The sequence below is a fragment of the Piliocolobus tephrosceles genome, chromosome 7 (genome assembly GCF_002776525.5).
Source record: "Piliocolobus tephrosceles isolate RC106 chromosome 7, ASM277652v3, whole genome shotgun sequence".
In the NCBI taxonomy this organism is placed as follows: domain Eukaryota; kingdom Metazoa; phylum Chordata; class Mammalia; order Primates; family Cercopithecidae; genus Piliocolobus; species Piliocolobus tephrosceles.
In genome coordinates, this window is record NC_045440.1 from 106,758,220 (window position 1) to 106,777,991 (window position 19,772).

At 39.9% G+C, this 19,772-nt stretch overlaps 2 protein-coding genes across 3 annotated transcripts in view; both read left to right on the top strand.

Moving 5' to 3' along the window:
- The window catches only part of LOC111551483 (glycine--tRNA ligase-like), a 31,087-nt gene extending 25,242 nt beyond the window's left edge, over positions 1-5,845 (top strand). Inside the window, exons 3-4 of the mRNA XM_026454989.1 lie at positions 4,874-4,981; positions 5,096-5,845. Coding sequence (XP_026310774.1) covers positions 4,874-4,981; positions 5,096-5,655 — 668 coding nt within the window. The 3' untranslated portion in view covers positions 5,656-5,845. The remainder of the gene's footprint in view (positions 1-4,873; positions 4,982-5,095) is intronic.
- Positions 5,846-6,524: 679 nt separating this feature from the next.
- CTHRC1 (collagen triple helix repeat containing 1) lies at positions 6,525-19,279 on the top strand. Of its 2 annotated transcripts, none has more exons than XM_023225422.2 (4): positions 6,525-6,819; positions 11,201-11,422; positions 13,495-13,711; positions 18,765-19,279. In XM_023225422.2, the coding sequence occupies exons 1-4, from the start codon at positions 6,670-6,672 to the stop codon at positions 18,905-18,907; spliced, it is 732 nt and encodes a 243-aa protein (XP_023081190.1). In that variant the 5' UTR covers positions 6,525-6,669; the 3' UTR covers positions 18,908-19,279. The 2 variants fall into 2 exon arrangements, with proteins under 2 accessions (XP_023081190.1, XP_023081197.1); XM_023225429.2 differs by lacking the exon at positions 6,525-6,819 and adding an exon at positions 7,568-7,675 and having other exon boundaries at positions 18,765-19,276.
- Positions 19,280-19,772: the final 493 nt, after the last annotated feature.

Genomic DNA, 19,772 nt, shown 5'->3' on the forward strand with positions numbered 1-19,772 from the left:
GTTTGTTAATTTGTGGTTCAGAAAGGGTCACTCTGGAAATAGCCTTCATGATACAAAAATAACCCATAATCTCTAAACAGAGCTAAAATCTATAATGGTAGAATGAGCTCAAGTTTTAGACCAAGAAAACTCAGATGGACTGAGAGAGTACATTCCAGGGATGGAAAGATAAATGCCTTTGCAAACCCATAGAAGTATAAAAGTAAGCATAGAGACAGTGTAGTTAATAAAACCATAGTGGTATACTTTTGTGCTAACTTTAGGACCTCAGAGACAGGATATGTGAAAATCCTCTTTATGCCGTAAAGCATTTATACGTTATTATATATTATCTTTAAATTCATGATATCTGGCTTACTTTACATTGTAATTTGGTCAATTCTGAGAATGTATAGTTTAAAAATGCCTGGATGTTAATGCAGGGCTAGCGTTTTGCTGAAACCCAATCTGGACCCTACATTTACACAAAGCGACCATCTGATGTCAGTGGGTGATAGTTGCAGCAACAGCAACAGCAGGCACTGGAACTGGAATTGTCTAAAAGACAGACTCTTTGGTGGTTCCTTGCTCTCCTTTCCAGCCCGGAGACTGCTGCCATCACAGTGGTTTGGCTGCTAAAAGGCAACAGCTGGGACTTTGTTCAGTTTTATACAGGGCCAGTTTCTTTTCTTTTTCTTTTTTGTTTTTTGTTTTTTTTTTTTTGTTGGTTTTTTTTTTTTGATACTTTAAGTTCCGGGATACATGTGCAGAACGTGCAGGTTTGTCACATAGGTATACACGTGCCATGGTGGTCTGCTGCACCCATCAACCTGTCACCTACATTAGGTATTTTCCCTAATGTTATCCCTCCCCTAGCCCATCTCCCCAACAGGCCCTGGTGTGTGATGTTCCCCTCGTGTCCATGTATTCTCATTGTTCAACTCCCACTTATGAGTGAGAACATGTGGTGTATGGTTTTCTGTTCCTGTTAGTTTACTGAGAATGATGGTTTCCAGCTTCATCCATCTCCCTGCAAAGGACATAAACTTATCCTTTTATATGGCTGCATAGTATTCCATGATGTATATATGCTACATTTTCTTTATTCAGTCTATTATTGATGGGCATTTGGGTTGGTTCCAAGTCTTTGGTACTGTGAATAGTGCTGCAATAGACATACATAAACATACATATTCATGTGCCTTTACAGTAGAAAGATTTATAATCCTTTGGGTATATACCCAGTAATGGGATTGCTGGGTCAAATGGTATTTCTGGTTCTAGATCCTTGAGGAATCACCACACTGTCTCCCACAATGGTTCAAGTAATTTACACTCCCACTAACAGTGTAAAAGTGTTCCTATTTCTCCACATCCTCTCCAGCATCTGTTGTTTCCTGACTTTTTAATGATTGTCATTCTAAGTGGTGTGAAATGGTATCTCATTGTGGTTTTGATTTGCATTTCTCTAATGACCAGTGATGATGAGCTTTTTTCCATATGATTGTTGGCCACGTAAATGTCTTCTTTTGATAAGGTCTGTTCATATCCTTTGCCCATTTTTTGATGGGTCATTTGTTTTTTTCTTGTAAATTTGTTTGAGTGCCTTGTAGATTCTGGATATTAGCCCTTTGTCAGATGGATAGATTGCAAAAATTTTCTCCCATTCTGTAGGTTGCCTGTTCACTCTGATGATAGTTTCTTTTGCTGTGCAGAAGCTCTTTAGTTTAATTAGATCCCATTTGTCAATTTTGACTTTTGTTCCCGTTGCTTTTAGCGTTTTAGTCATGAAGTTTTTGCCCATGCCTATGACCTGAATGGTATTGCCTAGGTTTTCTTCTATGGTTTTTTATGGTTTTAGGTTTAATGTTTAATTCTTTAATCCAGCTTGAGTTAATTTTTGTATAAGGTGTAAGGAAGGGGTCCAGTTTCAGTTTTCTGCATATGGCTAGCCAGTTTTCCCAACACCATTTATTAAATAGGTAATCCTTTCCCCATTGCTTCTTTGTGTCAGGTTTGTCAAAGATAAGGTGGTTGGAGATGTGTGGTATTACTTCTGAGGTCTCTGTTCTGTTCCATTGTTCTATATCTCTGTTTTGGTACCAGTACCATGCTGTTTTGGTTACTGTAGCCTTGTAGCATAGTTTGAAGTCAGGTAGTATGATGCCTCCAGCTTTGTTCTTTTTGCCCAGGATTGTCTTGGCTATATACAGGCTTCTTTTTGGTTCCATATGAAGTTTAAAGTAGTTTTTTTCTAATTCTGTGAAGAAAGTCAATGGTAGCTTGATGGGAATAGCATTGAATCTATAAATTAGTTTGAGCAGTATGGCCATTTTCACAATATTGATTGTTCCTATCCATGAACATGGAATGTTTTTCCATTTGTTTGTGTCCTCTCTTATTTCCTTGAGCAGTGGTTTGTAGTTCTCCTTGAAGAGGTCCTTCACATCCCTTGTAAGTTGGATTCCTGGGTATTTTATTCTCTTTGTAGCAATTGTGAATGGAAGTTGACTCATGATTTGGCTCTCTGTTGGTCTGTTTTTGGTGTATAGGAATGCTTATGATTTTTGCACATTGATTTTGTTTCCTGAGACTTGCTAAAGTTGCTTATCAGCTTAAGGAGATTTTAGGCTGAAAAGATGGGGTTTTCTAAATACACAATCATGTCATGTGCAAACAGAGACAATTTGACTTCCTCTCTTCCTATTTGAATACCCTTTATTTCTTTCTCTTGCCAGATTGCCCTGGCCAGAACTTCCAATACTATGTTGAATAGGAGTGGTGAGAGGGGGCATCCTTGTCTTGTGCAGGTTGTCAAAGGAAATGTTTCCTGTTTTTGCCCATTCAATATGATATTGGCTATGGGTTTGTCATAAATAGCTCTTATTATTTTGAGATAAGTTCCATAAATACCTAGTTTATTGAGATTTTTTAGCATGAAGGGCTGTTGAATTTTGTCAAAGGCCTTTTCTGCATCTATTGAGATAATCATGTGGTTTTTGTTTTTGGTTCTGTTTATGTGTTGATTGATTTGCATATGTTGAACCAGCCTTACATCACAGGGATGAAGCTGACTTGATCGTGGTGAATAAGTTTTTTGATATGCTGCTGGATTCAGTTTGCCTGTAATTTATTGAGGATTTTCGCACTGATATTCATCAGGGATATCGACTTGAAATTTTCTTTTTTTTTTTTTTGTTTTGGTTTTGGTATCAGGATGATGCTGGCCTCATAAAATGAGTTGGGGAGGAATCCCTCTTTTTCTATTGTTTGGAATAGTTTCAGAAGGAATGGTAGCAGCTCCTCTTTGTACTTCTGGTAGAATTTGGATGTGAATCCCTCTGGTCCTGGGCTTTTTTTGGTTGATAGGCTGTTAATTACTGCCTCAATTTCAGAACATTTTATTGGTCTAGTCAGAGATTTGACTTCTTCTTGGTTTAGTCTTGGGAGGGTGTATGTGTCCAAGAATTTATCTATTTTTTCTAGATTTTCTAGTTTATTTGTGTAGAGATGTTTATAGTATTCTCTGATGGTAGTTTATATTTCTGTGGGATCAGCGGTGATATCCCCTTTATCATTTTTTTATTGTATCTATTTGATTCTTTTCTTTTTTCTTCTTTATTAGTCTGACTAGTGGTCTATCTTTTTATTAATCTTTTCAAAAAACCAGCTCCTGGGTTCATTGATTTTTTGAAGGGTTTTTCATGTCTCTATCTCCTTCAGTTCTGCTCTAATCTTAGTTATATCTTGTCTTCTGCTGGCTTTGGAATGTGTTTGCTCTTGCTTCTCTAGTTCTTTCAATTGTCATGTTAGGGTGTCAATTTTAGATCTTTCCCACTTTCTCCTGTGGGCATTTAGATCTTTCCCACTTTCTCCTGTGGGCTATAAATTTCCCTTTAAACACTGCTTTAGCTGTGTCCCAGAGATTCTGGTATGTTGTGTATTTGTTCTCATTGGTTTCAAAGAATTTATTTATTTCTGCCTTAATTTCGTTATCTACCCAGTAGTCATTCAGGAGCAGGTTGTTCAGTTTCCATGTAGTTGTGTGGTTTTGAGTTAGTTTCTTAATCCTGAGTTCTAATTTGATTGCACTGTGGTCTGAGAGACTGTTTGTTACAATTTTCATTCTTTTGCATTTGCTGAGGAGTGTTTTACTTCCAATTATGTGGTCAATTTTAGAGTAAGTGCGATGTGGTGCTGAGAAGAATGTATATTCTGTTGATTTGGGGTGGAGAGTTCTGTCAACGTCTATTAGGTCTGCTTAGTCCAGAGCTGTGTTCAAGTCCGAATATCCTTGTTAATTTTCTGTCTCATTGATCTGTCTAACATTGACAGAGGGGTGTTAAAGTCTCCCATTATTATTGCGTGGGAGTCTAAGTCTCTTCGTAGGTCTCTAAGAACTTGCTTTATGAATCTGGGTGCTCCTATATTGGGTGCATATATATTTAGGATAGTTAGCTCTTCTTGTTGAAATGATCCCTTTACTATTATATAATGTCCTTCTTTGTCTTTTTTGATCTTTGTTGGTTTAAAGTCTGTTTTATCAGAGACTACGATTGCAACCCCATACAGGGCCAGTTTCATGGGCATTTGACCTGTGCTGTCACACAGGGCCAGGCACTTAGAAGGACCCCACACATGATTTATTGCTCTGTTGACACCATTTTGCAATTCTGAATAATCTTTTAACAAAAGCCCCTGCATTTTCATTTTGCACTGGGCGGGGCAAATTATATAACCAGCCCTGGCTTTACAGTTCATTTGGATTTTTGCTGCTTCTAGAAAAACAAGTGAGATTTCCCTGTAGTTAGCTACCAACCCAGGAGTGGGCATTCTCAGAACCGCCCTGACCTGCTTCCCTGCTAGACTGCTTCCTCTCTTTAATATCCATCAGCTGGACTCACCAACTCCGGAAAACCTGTACGGGTCTATAAGGAGACCCCTGCTGAGCTGAATTTGACTTCACAGTATTGCCATCCGTCACAACCTCATGTCGTTATGGGTGTGGCAAGACTTCTGTTATGACTGATTCCAGCCAGTTATACATAAAGGATCTCCTGCTCCAACCTGGCCCTACCTGGTGGCTACCCTGGGCCCTGAGAATGCTTTCTTCTAGAATGGACAGAACAAAGGAGGACAGAGGGGGTTACAAAAGTGGAAGAAATTGTTCCGAATGTAATTGAACCCTCCTTCGGCCTGGGTAGGATCATGTATACGGTATTTGAACATACATTCCATGTACGAGAAGGAGATGAACAGAGAACATTCTTCAGTTTCCCTGCTGTAGTCGCTCCATTCAAATGTTCCGTCCTCCCACTGAGCCAAAACCAGGAGTTCATACCATTTGTCAAGGAATTATCGGAAGCCCTCACCAGGCATGGAGTGTCTCACAAGGTAGACGATTCCTCTGGGTCAATTGGAAGGCGCTATGCCAGGACTGATGAGATTGGCGTGGCTTTTGGTGTCACCATTGACTTTGACACAGTGAACAAGACCCCCCACACTGCAACTCTGAGGGACCGTGATTCAATGCGGCAGATAAGAGCAGAGGTCTCTGAGCTGCCCAGCGTAGTCCGAGACCTAGGCAATGGCAGCATCACATGGGCTGATGTGGAGGCCAGGTATCCTCTGTTTGAAGGGCAAGAGACTGGTAAAAAAGAGACAATCGAGGAATGAAGACAATTTTGACAACTTTTGACCACTTGCGCTGAAAAACAAAACAAAAAACTCTTATCATGTCCACTTTACAAAAGAAAACAGCATTGTGATTACTCCCAGGGACTGTATTTTATCTTCAGTGGCTGCCTGATTTTACCCCCACAATTAAAGTTTGAAGGAATCCTGAAAAAAAAAAAAAAAAAAAAAAGATAATATCCATCAGAGGCAAAGAGTATTCAAAAGTGAACTTCTACCATTTCCACTGGATGTTGATTAACTTCCCTGAGCCTCAGTTTCCTCATTCGTTTATGAGAGTAGCCCAGGAGGCATTAACCCTCCCAACCCGCCAGGATTGCTGAGAGGACAGAGTACGCGTGCAAGGTTTTGCATTATGCCAAGAACTTAGTGTGTTAGCACTTTTGAAAACAGCGTTTACACATCATTTGAATCGTGGAACTCTTGGAAAACCTGATATTTATGGTTCCTTCCAGCCCCCGCCCCGCCCCCACCTTCCAGCCTCCAAAAATGTCACCGCCAAAAAACAAATAAAAAGGCTTGCCGACCCATGCCGTAGATTGACGGCCCTTGAAGGTGGCTCCTGGACCCAGGTTAAGCCACATGTCCCTAAAATGTTCATTTAGGGGGCGTTGTCTTCCTTGCTGGAATCCCCGACCTGCGGCTCCTGACCACAGCCACCCCGCCCCTACCCTGCAGGCGGGCTCTCCAATGGGGTCTGCGCAGCCCCGCGGGGGTCCTGGCAGGCAGTGCGACTCCAGTAGGAGAGGGCGGGCTCGGCCTTCGGTCCGCCCCACGCCCGGCTCGGGGTGGGGGCTCCGGGCCTATTACGGGATGGAAGCTCCGGGTGTCGCGGGGGCGGGAGGTATTGAGGGAGGGAGAGAGGCCCGCGGGTGAAAGGCGCATTGATGCAGCCTGCGGCGGCCTCCGAGCGCGGCGGGGCCAGAAACTGACCACGTTCAGCTCCTCGGTCTCCTCCTCCGCCTCCAGCTCCGTGCTGCCGGGCAGCCCGGAGCCATGCGACCCCAGGGCCCCGCCGCCTCCCCGCAGCGGCTCCGAAGCCTCCTGCTGCTCCTGCTGCTGCAGCTGCCCGCGCCGTCGAGCGCCTCTGAGATCCCCAAGGGGAAGCAAAAGGCGCAGCTCCGGCAGAGGGAGGTGGTGGACCTGGTGAGTCCGGGGGAGCCGAGTCGGACTGCCGCTCTGGTGGAGGGGACCTGGCCGCGCGCCGCACGGGCAGGGCGTCAGTCCGGGTGTTGGGGGTGTCTGCCTGTACAGCTGTGTGTCGTGTGTCTTGCTGGGCCTGGGTGTCATGCTTTTTATTTACAGGTAAAGAAGGACCTTGGTTATGCGTGCAGTGAGTCTTGGAACTCAGAGGCGAGACCAAAATGGGAGGCCATCGTGGAGCGGGCATGCGATATGGGCCCAGTGGGACTCCCTGAAGTACGGGGAGTCTCCCAATAATTTCTGGCCCCAGGGGGACCCCTTGGGAAGGGTGGGAGGGATAGGGTGGCAGTGAGAGTAGGATGAGGAGCTTGGGTAGGTCCGAAGTGGACCTGGGAAAAATCCTGGCCTCGCTGATCCCATGAACCTGGACCTGGGCCAGGGCGGTGCAACGTGTCCTTTGTTGGGGCTGGTGGCCACGTCTGCCTGCGAGAGAGAATAACAACCCCCACAAAGCATCCGTCCAACTCTTTGTAACTTGAAGACTATGAGTCACGTTGGGTCATCTTCCTAGGGAGTATGGGCTGCAATTTACTTTGTTGGACAACCACAGCTGGGACTAGGAATGGTTCAGAGGGTTTAAGGCCGGAAGGGGAAATGAAGGGGCCCGGCGCTAACCCCCTAAGGACCTCTTTTGCTTCTTCTGTTTAAACCAAATGGGCAGTCAGTCCTTACACACACCCCGGGTCTTCGGATGTGGCCGCCAGGTAGGAGCATCACAGTCAAGCTAGGGGAGAAAACAGTTTCCAGGAAACTGGAAATGAACGGCCGAAGTGCTTTCCAGGGGCTCATCTGTGGGAAGGTATGTTTGCTTAAAATCCTTCCCTCTAAAAATCAACAAACCCAGTGGAGAGCGGAGAGGTTCTCTGCCCTGTGATATGAGGGAGCCTTTCACAGCTACCATAGTCCTTGGCATATCATAAACTTCAGTCTCACTTAAAGACAAACATGACTTACAGTCATTGCAAGACGTAAGTTGGGGCAATTTTTTTTTTTTTAATTAAAAGAAAGATTTGAATTTGTTAAGCTGCCATTTTAAACTGAGCTAATATACCAAGTTCCCTGGCAGCTAGTTCTATATTGGATTCAAAAGTGCTGGAAAAAAAAATTCCCCCCATTTCACTATAGCACTTTTTGGTGACAGGCTGTGTAATTTTGCTCCACAAAAGGGGACTATGTTCAGGCAACAGTTCTATTTTAAGTGTCCAAATTATTAACACTGTACCAAATGAGTGTGGTTCATGTGTAGTTTGCATTTTATGAATTTGTAGTTATGATACACAAAATGCCCATTTTTCCTGTGAAGCTTGCTATTTTTCCCCCTTCAAGGATTTACAGTACCTGTGGTTTCCTACAACTCTAGCCAGACTTGGAAAAGATTTTGCAGTCAGGCTCAGGTGCATCCTGTAGGTTGAATTTGGTTTTGCTGACAGAAAAAGTCCACAGTCATTAAGGTTTCAACAGATTCTATAAAGCAACTTCTTTGTACAGGATCTTTCAAAGCGTTCCTTTCAAGCTTCCACCAAGGTCTGCCCCCTGGTGGTCAGCGAGAGAAACAGGGGCGTATAAAAGTGCGCTTCCCTTCAACATTTTTTTTCCCCCATTCCACAGCCATTTACTGAGAGTACTAAGCCTGTGTTGGGTTAGCATTTTAAAGTAGAAGACTGATGTAACACCTGTGGAATCGAGTCAAGTAAAGTGATATAGTCTCTGAAATGTATCTTTTAGATGAAAAGGTGAATAAAAATTCCCAATATGGCACGATGGACATGTTGGGCCAGATAATTCTTGTGGGGAGTGTCCTGTGCATTGTAGCATATTTGGCAGCATCCCTCGTTTGTACAGACTAGATACCAGTAGCAATCCCCCCTGCCAAGTTGTGACAACCAAAAATGTCTCTAGACATAGCCAAGTGACCCCTGGAGGACAAAATTGTCCCCAGTTGAGATCCACTGATATATAAGAAAATAAAATTTAGTCTGTGTAGCATCTTGCCCTGAGGGGAATAATGGTTAAAAAAATCAAAGAATATCAGAAGCAGTCTTATTCCCATTTGAAATGAATATCTAAACATTGTATATATCTGCTTGTGAAAGTGAATTAAATTACTAACATAAAAATAAAGTCTAAAACACACCAAACTTTTGAAATATTTCGTACTTTTAAAATACTTTATTTTGTGTGTCTGAATACTTTTGTAATTGTTAAATGCTTTTTTTCTTTTCTTTTTTTTTTTTTTTTTTTTTTTTTTTTTTTTTTTTTTTTTTTTTTTTATTTTTTTTTTTTTTTTTTTTTTTTTTTTTTTTTTTTTTTTTTTTTTTTACTATTTCTCTGACAGTAAATGAGTAGTAGTGTCTTTTTCTTCTTACAGTCAGGAAAATGGCAATGTCAAAGACTTAAAAAATCATTTACCAAACCAAAACTCAAACTGGCGATGGAGAAGCAAATTGATTAGCAAACATCAGTCTAATTATATCAGATTTTTCCCAGATAACTATTGGATTTTATCATCCAATCCCAGATACTGTAGTCAAAAGATAAGCTTTGAAGTTACTTTCATATCTAAGAAACTTTGTTTTTTGTTTTCACTGGAAAGTAGTTATACAGAATGATAATACTAGGCAACTTACGCAATTAGAGGAAATGTTAGAGTAAAAATTTAAATGGATTGGCTTGGGTTTTGGAGTGTCTAATAAATGGCACCTTTGTTCCTAGATGAACCAATTCAGGTGTAGACACAGGAATTAGACAGGTGGAGCACAAGGTATCACCTTTACCACTGATCATACAGCATTGGTGTGTATGGCTTATGTGTGCTAGGCTGGTGGGTTTGCTAATGCTCTCTTCCCCAGGTCTAGACCCTGAAAGGTCCACCCGGGCCAGTGGACACACTTACCCAGAGTCGCTGCCTTGCACTGGTCTTGGGGGAATCATAGGAATAATAATGGCTGACACACGCAGTGTTTGCTGTGTTCCAGGCATTGTTCTAAGCACATTTTATATATTATTCACTTAATCTCATACAAACCCTATAAAGTAAGACTCTTTATTATCATCCACATTTTACAGATAAGGAAACAGGCACCAAAATGTTGAATAACTTGCCCTGTCTCACAGAGCTAATGTAAGGTGGCGCCGGGATAAAATCCAAAGAAACTGGCTCTAGAATTCATGCCTTAGATGCTACAAGATATCCTTCCCCAAAACTAACATAGAGAATCCTAGTCCTTACAGACAGTTTGACAGATTGTGAATGGTCCTCTGTTGGGAACTAATGGTCACCTGAAACTAGGGCACTTACTGCTTCTCCTTGGGGAGGAGGGGTGGGATGAGAGGCCAGAAATGTTAAGCACTGCTTACCCCGCTTAAAAACAGGGAGAAGCGGCCGGGCGCGGTGGCTCAAGCCTGTAATCTCAGCACTTTGGGAGCCCGAGGTGGGCGGATCACAAGGTCAGGAGATCAAGACCATCCTGGCTAATACGGTGAAACCCCGTCTCTACTAAAAAAAAATACAAAAAAAAAAAAAAAAAATTAGCCGGGCTAGGTGGCGGGCGCCTGCAGTCCCAGCTACTCGGGAGGCTGAGGCAGGAGAATGGCGTGAACCCGGTAGGCGGAGCTTGCAGTGAGCCGAGATCGCGCCACCGCACTCCAGCCTGGGCGACAGAGCGAGACTCCGTCTCAAAAAAATAAAAAAATAAAATAAAATGAAAAAACAGGGAGAAGCAGGGATTTTCATATCCAAGTTGGAGATAATGCCGGTACAAGATAATTATTGACTCTTAAGATTTTATTTTATAATTATGTTCCCTAGGAATTTATCTTAGGGAAATAATTCAAAAGAAGAAAAAGGCTATATGGATAAAAATAATATTCATAAGAAAAAAGTAGAAATAAACTATGTATCCAAAAATAGTGCAATGTTTGCATAAAACTGTAAAAGTCCAGGTCTCTTTGCAAGATAGAGAGTTAGAAGAAAAAAGCAGAATATCAAATTATTTCCACCTTGGAATACAGCTATTTAAAATTGTATATGCTTATAATGAGCAGGAGAAGGGAGCAGATAAATGAAATAATTTCATCCTCCTCTGATGTGTGTGTGTGTACCTGTGTGTGTGTAAAGTTTGTGCACTAAAAACTATTAAAGAAATCACAGTATTTTAGAAATAATTTGAAAATGAATTCTCTATAATAACTCATCTAGAACATGGGCGTGTGGTATGAAGGGATTCTTGACTCCAAGCGCTCAAAATAAATGCAATTCTAATCATACTGAGTCTTTGACTCTTAAGTGGTGAGAATTTTCTTTGCCTTTTCTTTCTCATTATAGTATAATGGAATGTGCTTACAAGGGCCAGCAGGAGTGCCTGGTCGAGATGGGAGCCCTGGGGCCAATGGCATTCCAGGTACCCCTGGGATTCCAGGTCGGGATGGATTCAAAGGAGAAAAGGGGGAATGTTTGAGGGAAAGCTTTGAGGAGTCCTGGACACCCAACTACAAGCAGTGTTCATGGAGTTCACTGAATTATGGCATAGATCTTGGGAAAATCGCGGTAAGTAAAGTTTGAATTATTTTAAAATTGAAGCAAAATTTAAGGGTTTTCATATTTTAGTGTTAATTTTTAGGTGACATTTTATTATTATTTTTTAACTAAAAAGACCTAAAAAAGAGAAGTATGTAGCATGTGACTTTTAATCTAAAACTAATGAAAAACTTTATAATATTTCAGAATTAATTTCATAAAGATATTTCTAAGACAAATACATATCATTTTAATCATAGTATCTAAAATAACATACTTTTTAAAAATGCAAACAAAAGAGAGCATATGTGCCTGTGTTGGACAGTAAGCAACTTTCCAATCTTATCCTAAAGTAAATTTAAATTTAGTCTAAGAAATTTTGCCCTGGCTTCAGACATAAAGGTGGGAAACAATTTCCAAGAAATTTCCACATTGATCTGGAAGCAGAAGTCCATTGGTGTTTGTCTTTTATTCAGGTAGCATGCCCAGCTTAAAACTGCTAAGCCTAAGAGAAGTGAAATGGGTTAGATGTGAGGTACTACAGCAATTATTTTAAGTTATTCTGCAACATAAAGGCTGAGAGGTGGAGAATTACTCAAAATAGCCTGTCTGGTAATGTATTTTGACTAATGTTTCAGTCACTTTGATTAGTGTTTGCTTCAAAAGTAATTGGCAAGTCTACTAGCATGGAAGAGAGTTGAAGAAGTTGAGGCTATTTATACGTCTCTTTTCTCTTGTTGACCAACTCTGTACATGGTTCCATATTCACAACATATTACTTCATGATTTTGCTGCTACCATCAAGCAATTACAAGAAATTTTCGTTTCATAAAACTCTAAGATTTTAAGATGCACTTTGTATAATCCCTATTCCTTATCTCAGCTTTTTCTGCTCTATTATCTATAAGAGTTTGAGACTATCTTAATTGTTTTGTGATAGAATTTCTATGTAGCTTCCATAGTTATGATGACTCTGACCTTTTCTGTGTTCATGTGTGTTTCTAGAAAGCATTTTGTTAAAATGTTCCCTAGTTATTTAAACATCTGACATTGATAGACTGGTTGTTTATAGTTGTTCATCAAAAGTTACTGAGTTCTTTCTAAAAGCTGTCCTTGTGGGTTCTGAATTATTAATATATTTTCAAGTTCCTTTTAGCAATGGTCAGGATGGGTATTGGAACCTTCTACAAGTAAAGGATAATGGGTCCATGAGCCAATAGACAGTCAGATTTGCAACGACCAATGAGAAAATAAGCAAACAAGAAACCTGGGCCTTATCATTGTGTCATATAGATAAAGACTAAAAACTCTGCCTGTCCTTTACTCCCTCATACTGTTTGCTGTTGCTCGAAAAGAAACAGATCAAGAGTGAATACGAATGGACAGCACTAGTCTAGAATGTAAGTTCCATGAGGGTAGGGATTCTGGTTTGTTAACTGCTCTATCTGTACCATCTAGCACGTAGCTGGGGCTCAGTAAGTATTTTTTGAATGCAAAAAAAGAGGAAATACATAAATTGAGTTTATCAAAAGTACTAAAGGCTAGCCTTTTTTGGTAAATCTGAAAGATACCCTCAATGGGGTGAAAAGTTCTAAGAAAGCTGCAATTTGATTTTCTTAGAGTTTATCAAAATCTCTTATCTAGCTTGCAGAAAATCTCCCTCTATAAAAGTTTTTTTTTTTTTTTTTAATTTTTTTGAGACAGTCTTACTCTCTTGCCCAGGCCAAAGTGCAGTGGCACAATTTCGACTTACTGCAACCTCCACTTCCTGGGTTCAAGCGATTCTCACACCTCAGCCTCCGGAGTAACTGGGATTACAGGCGTGCACCGCACCACACCCTGCTAATTTTTTGTATTTTTAGTAGACATGGGTTTCGCCATGTTGGCCAGGCTTGTCTCAGACCCCTGGCCTCAAGTAATCTGCTCCCCTCGGCCTCCCAAAGTGCTGGGTTTACATGCATGAGCCACCGCGCCCAGCGGAGTTAAACTTTTTAAATACATTTTGGGGAAAAGGATAGTTAAGTAAAATTCACCAATCTCAAAAGCTCTTTTTAATTAGAATAGAAAATGTTAATTAAATCCCATTTCTATGTTTGTGACAGGAGTGTACATTTACAAAGATGCGTTCAAACAGTGCTCTAAGAGTTTTGTTCAGTGGCTCACTTCGGCTAAAATGCAGAAATGCATGCTGTCAGCGTTGGTATTTCACATTCAATGGAGCTGAATGTTCAGGACCTCTTCCCATTGAAGCTATCATTTATTTGGACCAAGGAAGCCCTGAAATGAATTCAACAATTAATATTCATCGCACTTCTTCTGGTATGTAAAATTGTGACACTGTAAGATGTACCTCAGATCTAAGTAAGATTAGTTTTGAGTCCCACTATCATGTTGGTTCACTAACGTACTGTAAAGGTACCTCTACAAGTTTTCAGTGCATGGTTCTCCACCCTGGGTTGTACTTCTGCATTACCTCTTGATCTTTTAGAAATACATAGATGCCTGGGCCTTATCTCTGATGAACTGACTCAGAATCTCTAGCCGTAAGACCACAGCTTCTGTGTTTTGTTTGTTTTTTAATATTATACTTTAAGTTCTAGGGTACATGTGCACAACGTGCAGGTTTGTTACATATGTATACATGTGTCATGTTGGTGTGCTGCACCCATTAACTCGTCATTTACATTAGGTATATCTCCTAATGCAATCCCTCCCCCTCCCCAATCCCCACAATAACCCCTGGTGTGTGATGTTCCCCTTCCTGTGTCCAAGTGATCTCATTGTTCAATTCCCACCTACAAGTGAGAACATGCAGTGTTTGGTTTTCTGTTCTTGCAATAGTTTGCTGAGAATGATGGTTTCCAGCTGCATCCATGTCCCTACAAAGGACAAGAACTCATCCTTTTTATGGCTGCATAGTATTCCATGGTATATATGTGCCACATTTTCTTAATCCAGTCCGTCACTGATGGACATTTGGGTTGATTCCAAGTCTTTGCTATTGTGAATAGTGCCACAATAAACATATGTGTGCATGTGTCTTTATAGCAGCATGATTTATAATCCTTTGGGTATATACCCAGTAATGCGATGGCTGGGTCATATGGCATTTCTAGTTCTAGATCCTTGAGGAATTGCCATACTGTTTTCCACAATGGTTGAACTAGTTTACAATCCCACCAACAGTGTAAAAGTGTTCCTATTTCTCCACATCCTCTCCAGCACCTGTTGTTTCCTGACTTTTTAATGATTGCCATTCTAACTGGTGTGAGATGGTATCTCATTGTGGTTTTCATTTGCATTTCTCTGATGGCCAGTGATGACGAGCATTTTTTCATGTGTCTGTTGGCTGTATGAATGTCTTCTTTTGCGATCCCCTGGTGATTCTGATGTGCCCCAGGCTTGAAAATCAATGAGTTAAATGACATGGCAAAATAGCCAGTAATGCCATAGAGCAGTGGTCTTTCAACTTTGGCTGCATGTTGGGCTCACTTTAGGAACTGTGGAAACTTTAAAAAGAAATGCCTATCCCACCCTTCCAGAGAGTCAGATTTAATAGGTCTGGGCACAGACTTGGCAATGGGACTTTCTAAATATTTCTTGGTTGGCCGGGCATGGTGGCTCACACCTGTAATCCCAGCACTTTCGGAGGCTGATGCGGGCAATCACTTGAGCCTAGCAGTTTGAGACAAACCTGGGCAACATAGTGAAACCCCATCTCTACAAAAAAAAAAAAAAAAAAAAGTAAAAAATTTAGTCCCAACTGCTAGGGAGGCTGAGGTGGGAGGATGGCTTCAGCCCAGGAGGCGAAGGTTGCAGTGAGCTGAGGCTGCCCCACTGCACTCCATCCTGAGTGATGACAGTGAGTCCCAGTCTCAAAAAAAAAAAAAAAAAAAAAAAAAAAAAAAAAAACACGAAACTCCTGCTTATTCTAATGTTCAGCCAAAATTGAGAATCACTGGCTCAGACTAACTGATTTTTCTGCCTTATCCTTTAAAAGGGTGGATACTGTCTGCCGAATTTGTAAAAGAGAAAATTTTTATACTATTTCTGTATTCTCTGTTTCCACTTAGTAGGAGAAAAAAGACATTCAGTGGTCACTTAAACTGTCAGAAAAATATCATTGGGTTGTTTTATATACTTATGCATTTGTTTGTTTATTTATTTATTTTAGCAGGGTCTTACTCTGTTGCTCAGCCTGGAGTACAGCGGCAGGATCATAGCTCACTGCAACTTTGAACACTTGGCCTCAAGTGATCCTGCTGCTCAGCTTCCCAAAGTGCCGTGATTACAGGCATGAGCCACCATGCCCAGCCCGTTTGTTCTATTTTAAGATTCATTAAAGAACATTTAGAAAATACCAGAAAGTAGAAGAGTTAAAAAAACAAAAAACAAAACAACATGAAAACTATTAATCTCATCCTCTAGAGACACCACTATCAATATTTGGTTGTCAGCCTTTTTGGTTTCTTGAGTTGCAGTGGATGGCACACCATGACAACACAGCCTGGTAGCATCAGAAAGTGTACATACTGTTATATTCATATGCCTTTTCATAGAAGAAAAATAAGAAACTGTACATATGGTTAGCATCATTCCCTTGATTTCTTGGACAGATTTTTCACCAATCTTATACTTAAAAATGGTTGAGGGGAGGGAGGAGATAATCTCACTCTTCCCTTCCCTCAGAAATAACATTTCAGCATTATTTGGGGCTCCAAGTTAGATACTGAACCCCAAAACCAATTTATTCCTAAGCAATCAAAGGCATCCCCTCTACATTTTCCCTCAGATCCTCACAATATCCTTAAAACATAAAGAAGAGATTTTAACCCCCCTCTCTTTGCATATTGAGAAACCCAGGGAAATACAGCGTCTTACACAGGAAAGTAGAATCGGTGTTCAGGAGAGCAGAAACCGACTCCCTGTTCTCTTGGCTTCCAGTTCTCTTTGTAATCAGATTAAAAATCTTCTTCACTAAGTCCTTAGATGCGTGCTTCCCATCTAAGAAACAGTCTTTAAAATAAGAATCTAGATATTAAAAATAAAATTTGATTAGGAAGTGATATGTTTAGACAGTAGTTGATATAAGCAACTTACATTCTATTCTGTTATCTTTAAGGTGTGTGTTAATATTTTGCTAATGTAAGCCCTTAGGCCCAGGAACTGTGACTTATACATGCATATACTTTATAAATAATTTAACATAGCATTTCTCAACCATTGTGTGCAAACTCATTTGGTGTAATCAGTTGGGTGGAGTGTCACAAGTAATTTGTTAAGAACAGTTTTGTATTATTGTGGATTAAAAGTTACCTCTGTGATAGAATCACTTTCTCTGACATGCTGATAGTCTCTCTTAAGGGAAAGGAAAGGGGTGCACTTACAGTTAGCATATCAGAGGATGGCTTAAAGCCTTGATATGACCACGGGAGTTTGACAAATGGTTGTCATCTGTTACACGGGTCTAAGAGGAAAACAGGTTGAGAACTCCCAATCCAACATATCGTTCTCACTTAACAAGCTATCATACTACATTATCACAGCAAAAATGTTCATTCAACATTATTTCATCTGCTAAAGACCATGAAGTGACCATTTGACTCTCCTTAGATGAGGCTGATGCAAGACCCAAGTTTGTCTGATGTCCTTAGGCCATAGGGGGAAGTGAACAAGTTTCTAGGCCATGGCTATCAAGACCTTGGGAAAACATGAGCATTTCTAGGCATTTCCACTTGTCATGGTACTAAGAATACCAGATTAAATGGGATTGTGGGCCTACTATTTAGTTCCCCCAACTTGGGAAGAGGCCTGAACCAGAGACAGGTCCCTGGATTCTGAGAGACTTGCCTTGGATTTACTCCTGTGATAGTTTATGTAAGCAGTTTGCTTCAGACCTACATCCCTGGGTCTCAGCAGGAATGCACTAACCTCAATCAAATAGGAAGCCTAACCAGTCACATGAAGTCATCCACTATAGTGCTTATATACCAGGATTCATTTTCTTTCTTTTTTTAAATTATTATTATACTTTAAGTTCTAGGGTACTTGTGCAAAACATGCAGGTTTGTTACATAGGTCTACATGTGCCATGTTGGTGTGCTGCACCCATTAACTCATCATTTACATTAGGTATTTCTTCTAATGCTATCCCTCCCCCTGCCCCCAACCCCACGACAGGCCCGGGGTGTGATGTTCCCTGCCCTGTGTCCAAGCGTTCTCATTGTTCAATTCCCACCTACGAGTGAGCAAACTATCACAAAGACAGAAAACCAGGATTCATTTTCTTAAAGAATCTGCCAATGTACAGTTTCTTCTCCAGCTTTACACATACATCAAAGGTACCATGTCTTTTTGCCTGCTAAAATGGTCACTAAGAGATTTTTTTTTTAATTTAAGAGAATACTTTGGTAAGATGGAATGCAACTTGTATTGTTAGTAGTTGAAAGTCCAGAGGACGTGTGAAAAGGTGCATAATTATAATGCATAAAAACACAGAGGAAAAGCAGGTTTGTTTTTTTTTTTTTTTGGTTTATGTTTTTTCACTATGAGGAAATTCTGCGTAAACTGGGATTCCCAGATTGAAGGACTGGTGTAATGATTATGTAGAATTTCTTTTAACGTTATAAAAGTTATTTCTTCTGGTGGGCACAGTGGCTCATGCCTGTAATCCCAGCACTTTGGGAGGCTGAAGTGGGCAGATCATGAGATCAGGAGATCGAGACCATCCTGGCTAACACAGTGAAACCTCATCTCTACTAAAAATACAAAAAATTAGCCAGGTGTGGAAGCACGTGCCTGTAGTCCCAGCTACTCAGGAGGCCGAGACAGGAGAATTGCTCGAACCTGGGAGGCGGAGGTTGCAGTTCGCTGAGATCGCGCCAGTGCACTCCAGCCTGGGCGACACAGTGAGACTCCATCTCAAAAAAAAAAAGTTATTTCGTCTACTTGTCTAGCATCACTTATCAGATAAGTGTTGGAAAGGGTTTTCTTTTTTAAAAAAGGCTTGCATATCTAATGAAAGTCTTGGCTTTAAAAAGTATAGATAGCCTTTCTTTGTTTACTCAAATAAATTGCTTTTTTTGTTTTAAGCTATCTCTGTAACTATGCAAATTCTGGTTTTAAGATTGAAACCTGTAAGAACACTGACTGTTAAACTTGTATCATAGAATGGATATGTATACATCTTTTAAAAATATTTATGTATCAATTTAGAAAAAGAGGACTTTATTATGAAAACCTTATCAAGTATTAGAATGTATAAGTAGCATTACATTAAACAGAATTACAAACTAGCTTTCTAAAGTTATAAAATTAAAGGATTTTGCTCTTTGTTCTAAAGAAAGATGTAACTTTCATCTTTGTCTTGCAGTGGAAGGACTTTGTGAAGGAATTGGTGCTGGATTAGTAGATGTTGCTATCTGGGTTGGTACTTGTTCAGATTACCCAAAAGGAGATGCTTCTACTGGATGGAATTCAGTTTCTCGTATCATTATTGAAGAACTACCAAAATAAATGCTTTAATTTTCATTTGCTACCTCTTTTTTTTATTATACCTTGGAATGGTTCATTTAAATGACATTTTAAATAAGTTTATGTAATAAACATGGTTACAGACCAAAGTGTGACTTCACACTGTCTTTAAATCTAGCATTATTCATTTTACTTCAGTCAAAAGTGGTTTCAATATTTTTTTTAGTTCATTAGAATACTTTCTTCATAGTCACATTCTCTCAACCTATAATGTGGAATATTGTCGTGGTCTTTAGTTTTTTCTCTTAGTATAGCATTTTAAAAAAAATATCTAAGCTACCAATCTTTGTACAATTTGTAAATGTTAAGAAGTTTTTATATCTGTTAAATAAAAATTATTTCCAACAACCTAAATATCTTTAAATTAATTGCCACTAAAATTGGAGTTTCTAGTACTTTATATCTGAAAAGTTTAACATAAATGCAATTTGTATTTATTCATTTAACTCTCATTTATATAATTTTTAGTACATATATAATATGGTTCCATTTTTAAAGGAATACAAAGAGAAAGTGGTATTTATGTGTCAGGAAATATATCAGCACTTTAGGAATTTTATCTTTATTTAACAAAGAGTAACAAAGGATGGATTCTATCCTCAAATTCCTTACCATTTGGTAGAGAATATCAGACATATGTAGAAATTACAATAAATTAAAGGTTAATATGTTGATTACTATAAAAGTGTTGAAGTGGGTGATGTGGTTCAAAGGAAGAGTGATCATTTCTGGCTGAGGTGATCAGAAAAAAATCCACGAAGGCAGTATACATGTAAGATTGGTGAAGTTAAGTAAATTCTGGGCTTGAATTGGAAGTATCTGTATGAACTCATAAAGTACTTTATCT

Excerpts from the sequence above, each read along its gene's own strand:
- CTHRC1 (XM_023225422.2), top strand. The coding sequence starts at position 6,670 with ATGCGACCCCAGGGCCCCGCCGCCTCCCCGCAGCGGCTCCGAAGCCTC. Across the intron at positions 6,820-11,200 it reads AGAGGGAGGTGGTGGACCTG|TATAATGGAATGTGCTTACA; the intron begins GTGAGTCCGGGG and ends TTCTCATTATAG. Across the intron at positions 11,423-13,494 it reads TAGATCTTGGGAAAATCGCG|GAGTGTACATTTACAAAGAT; the intron begins GTAAGTAAAGTT and ends TGTTTGTGACAG.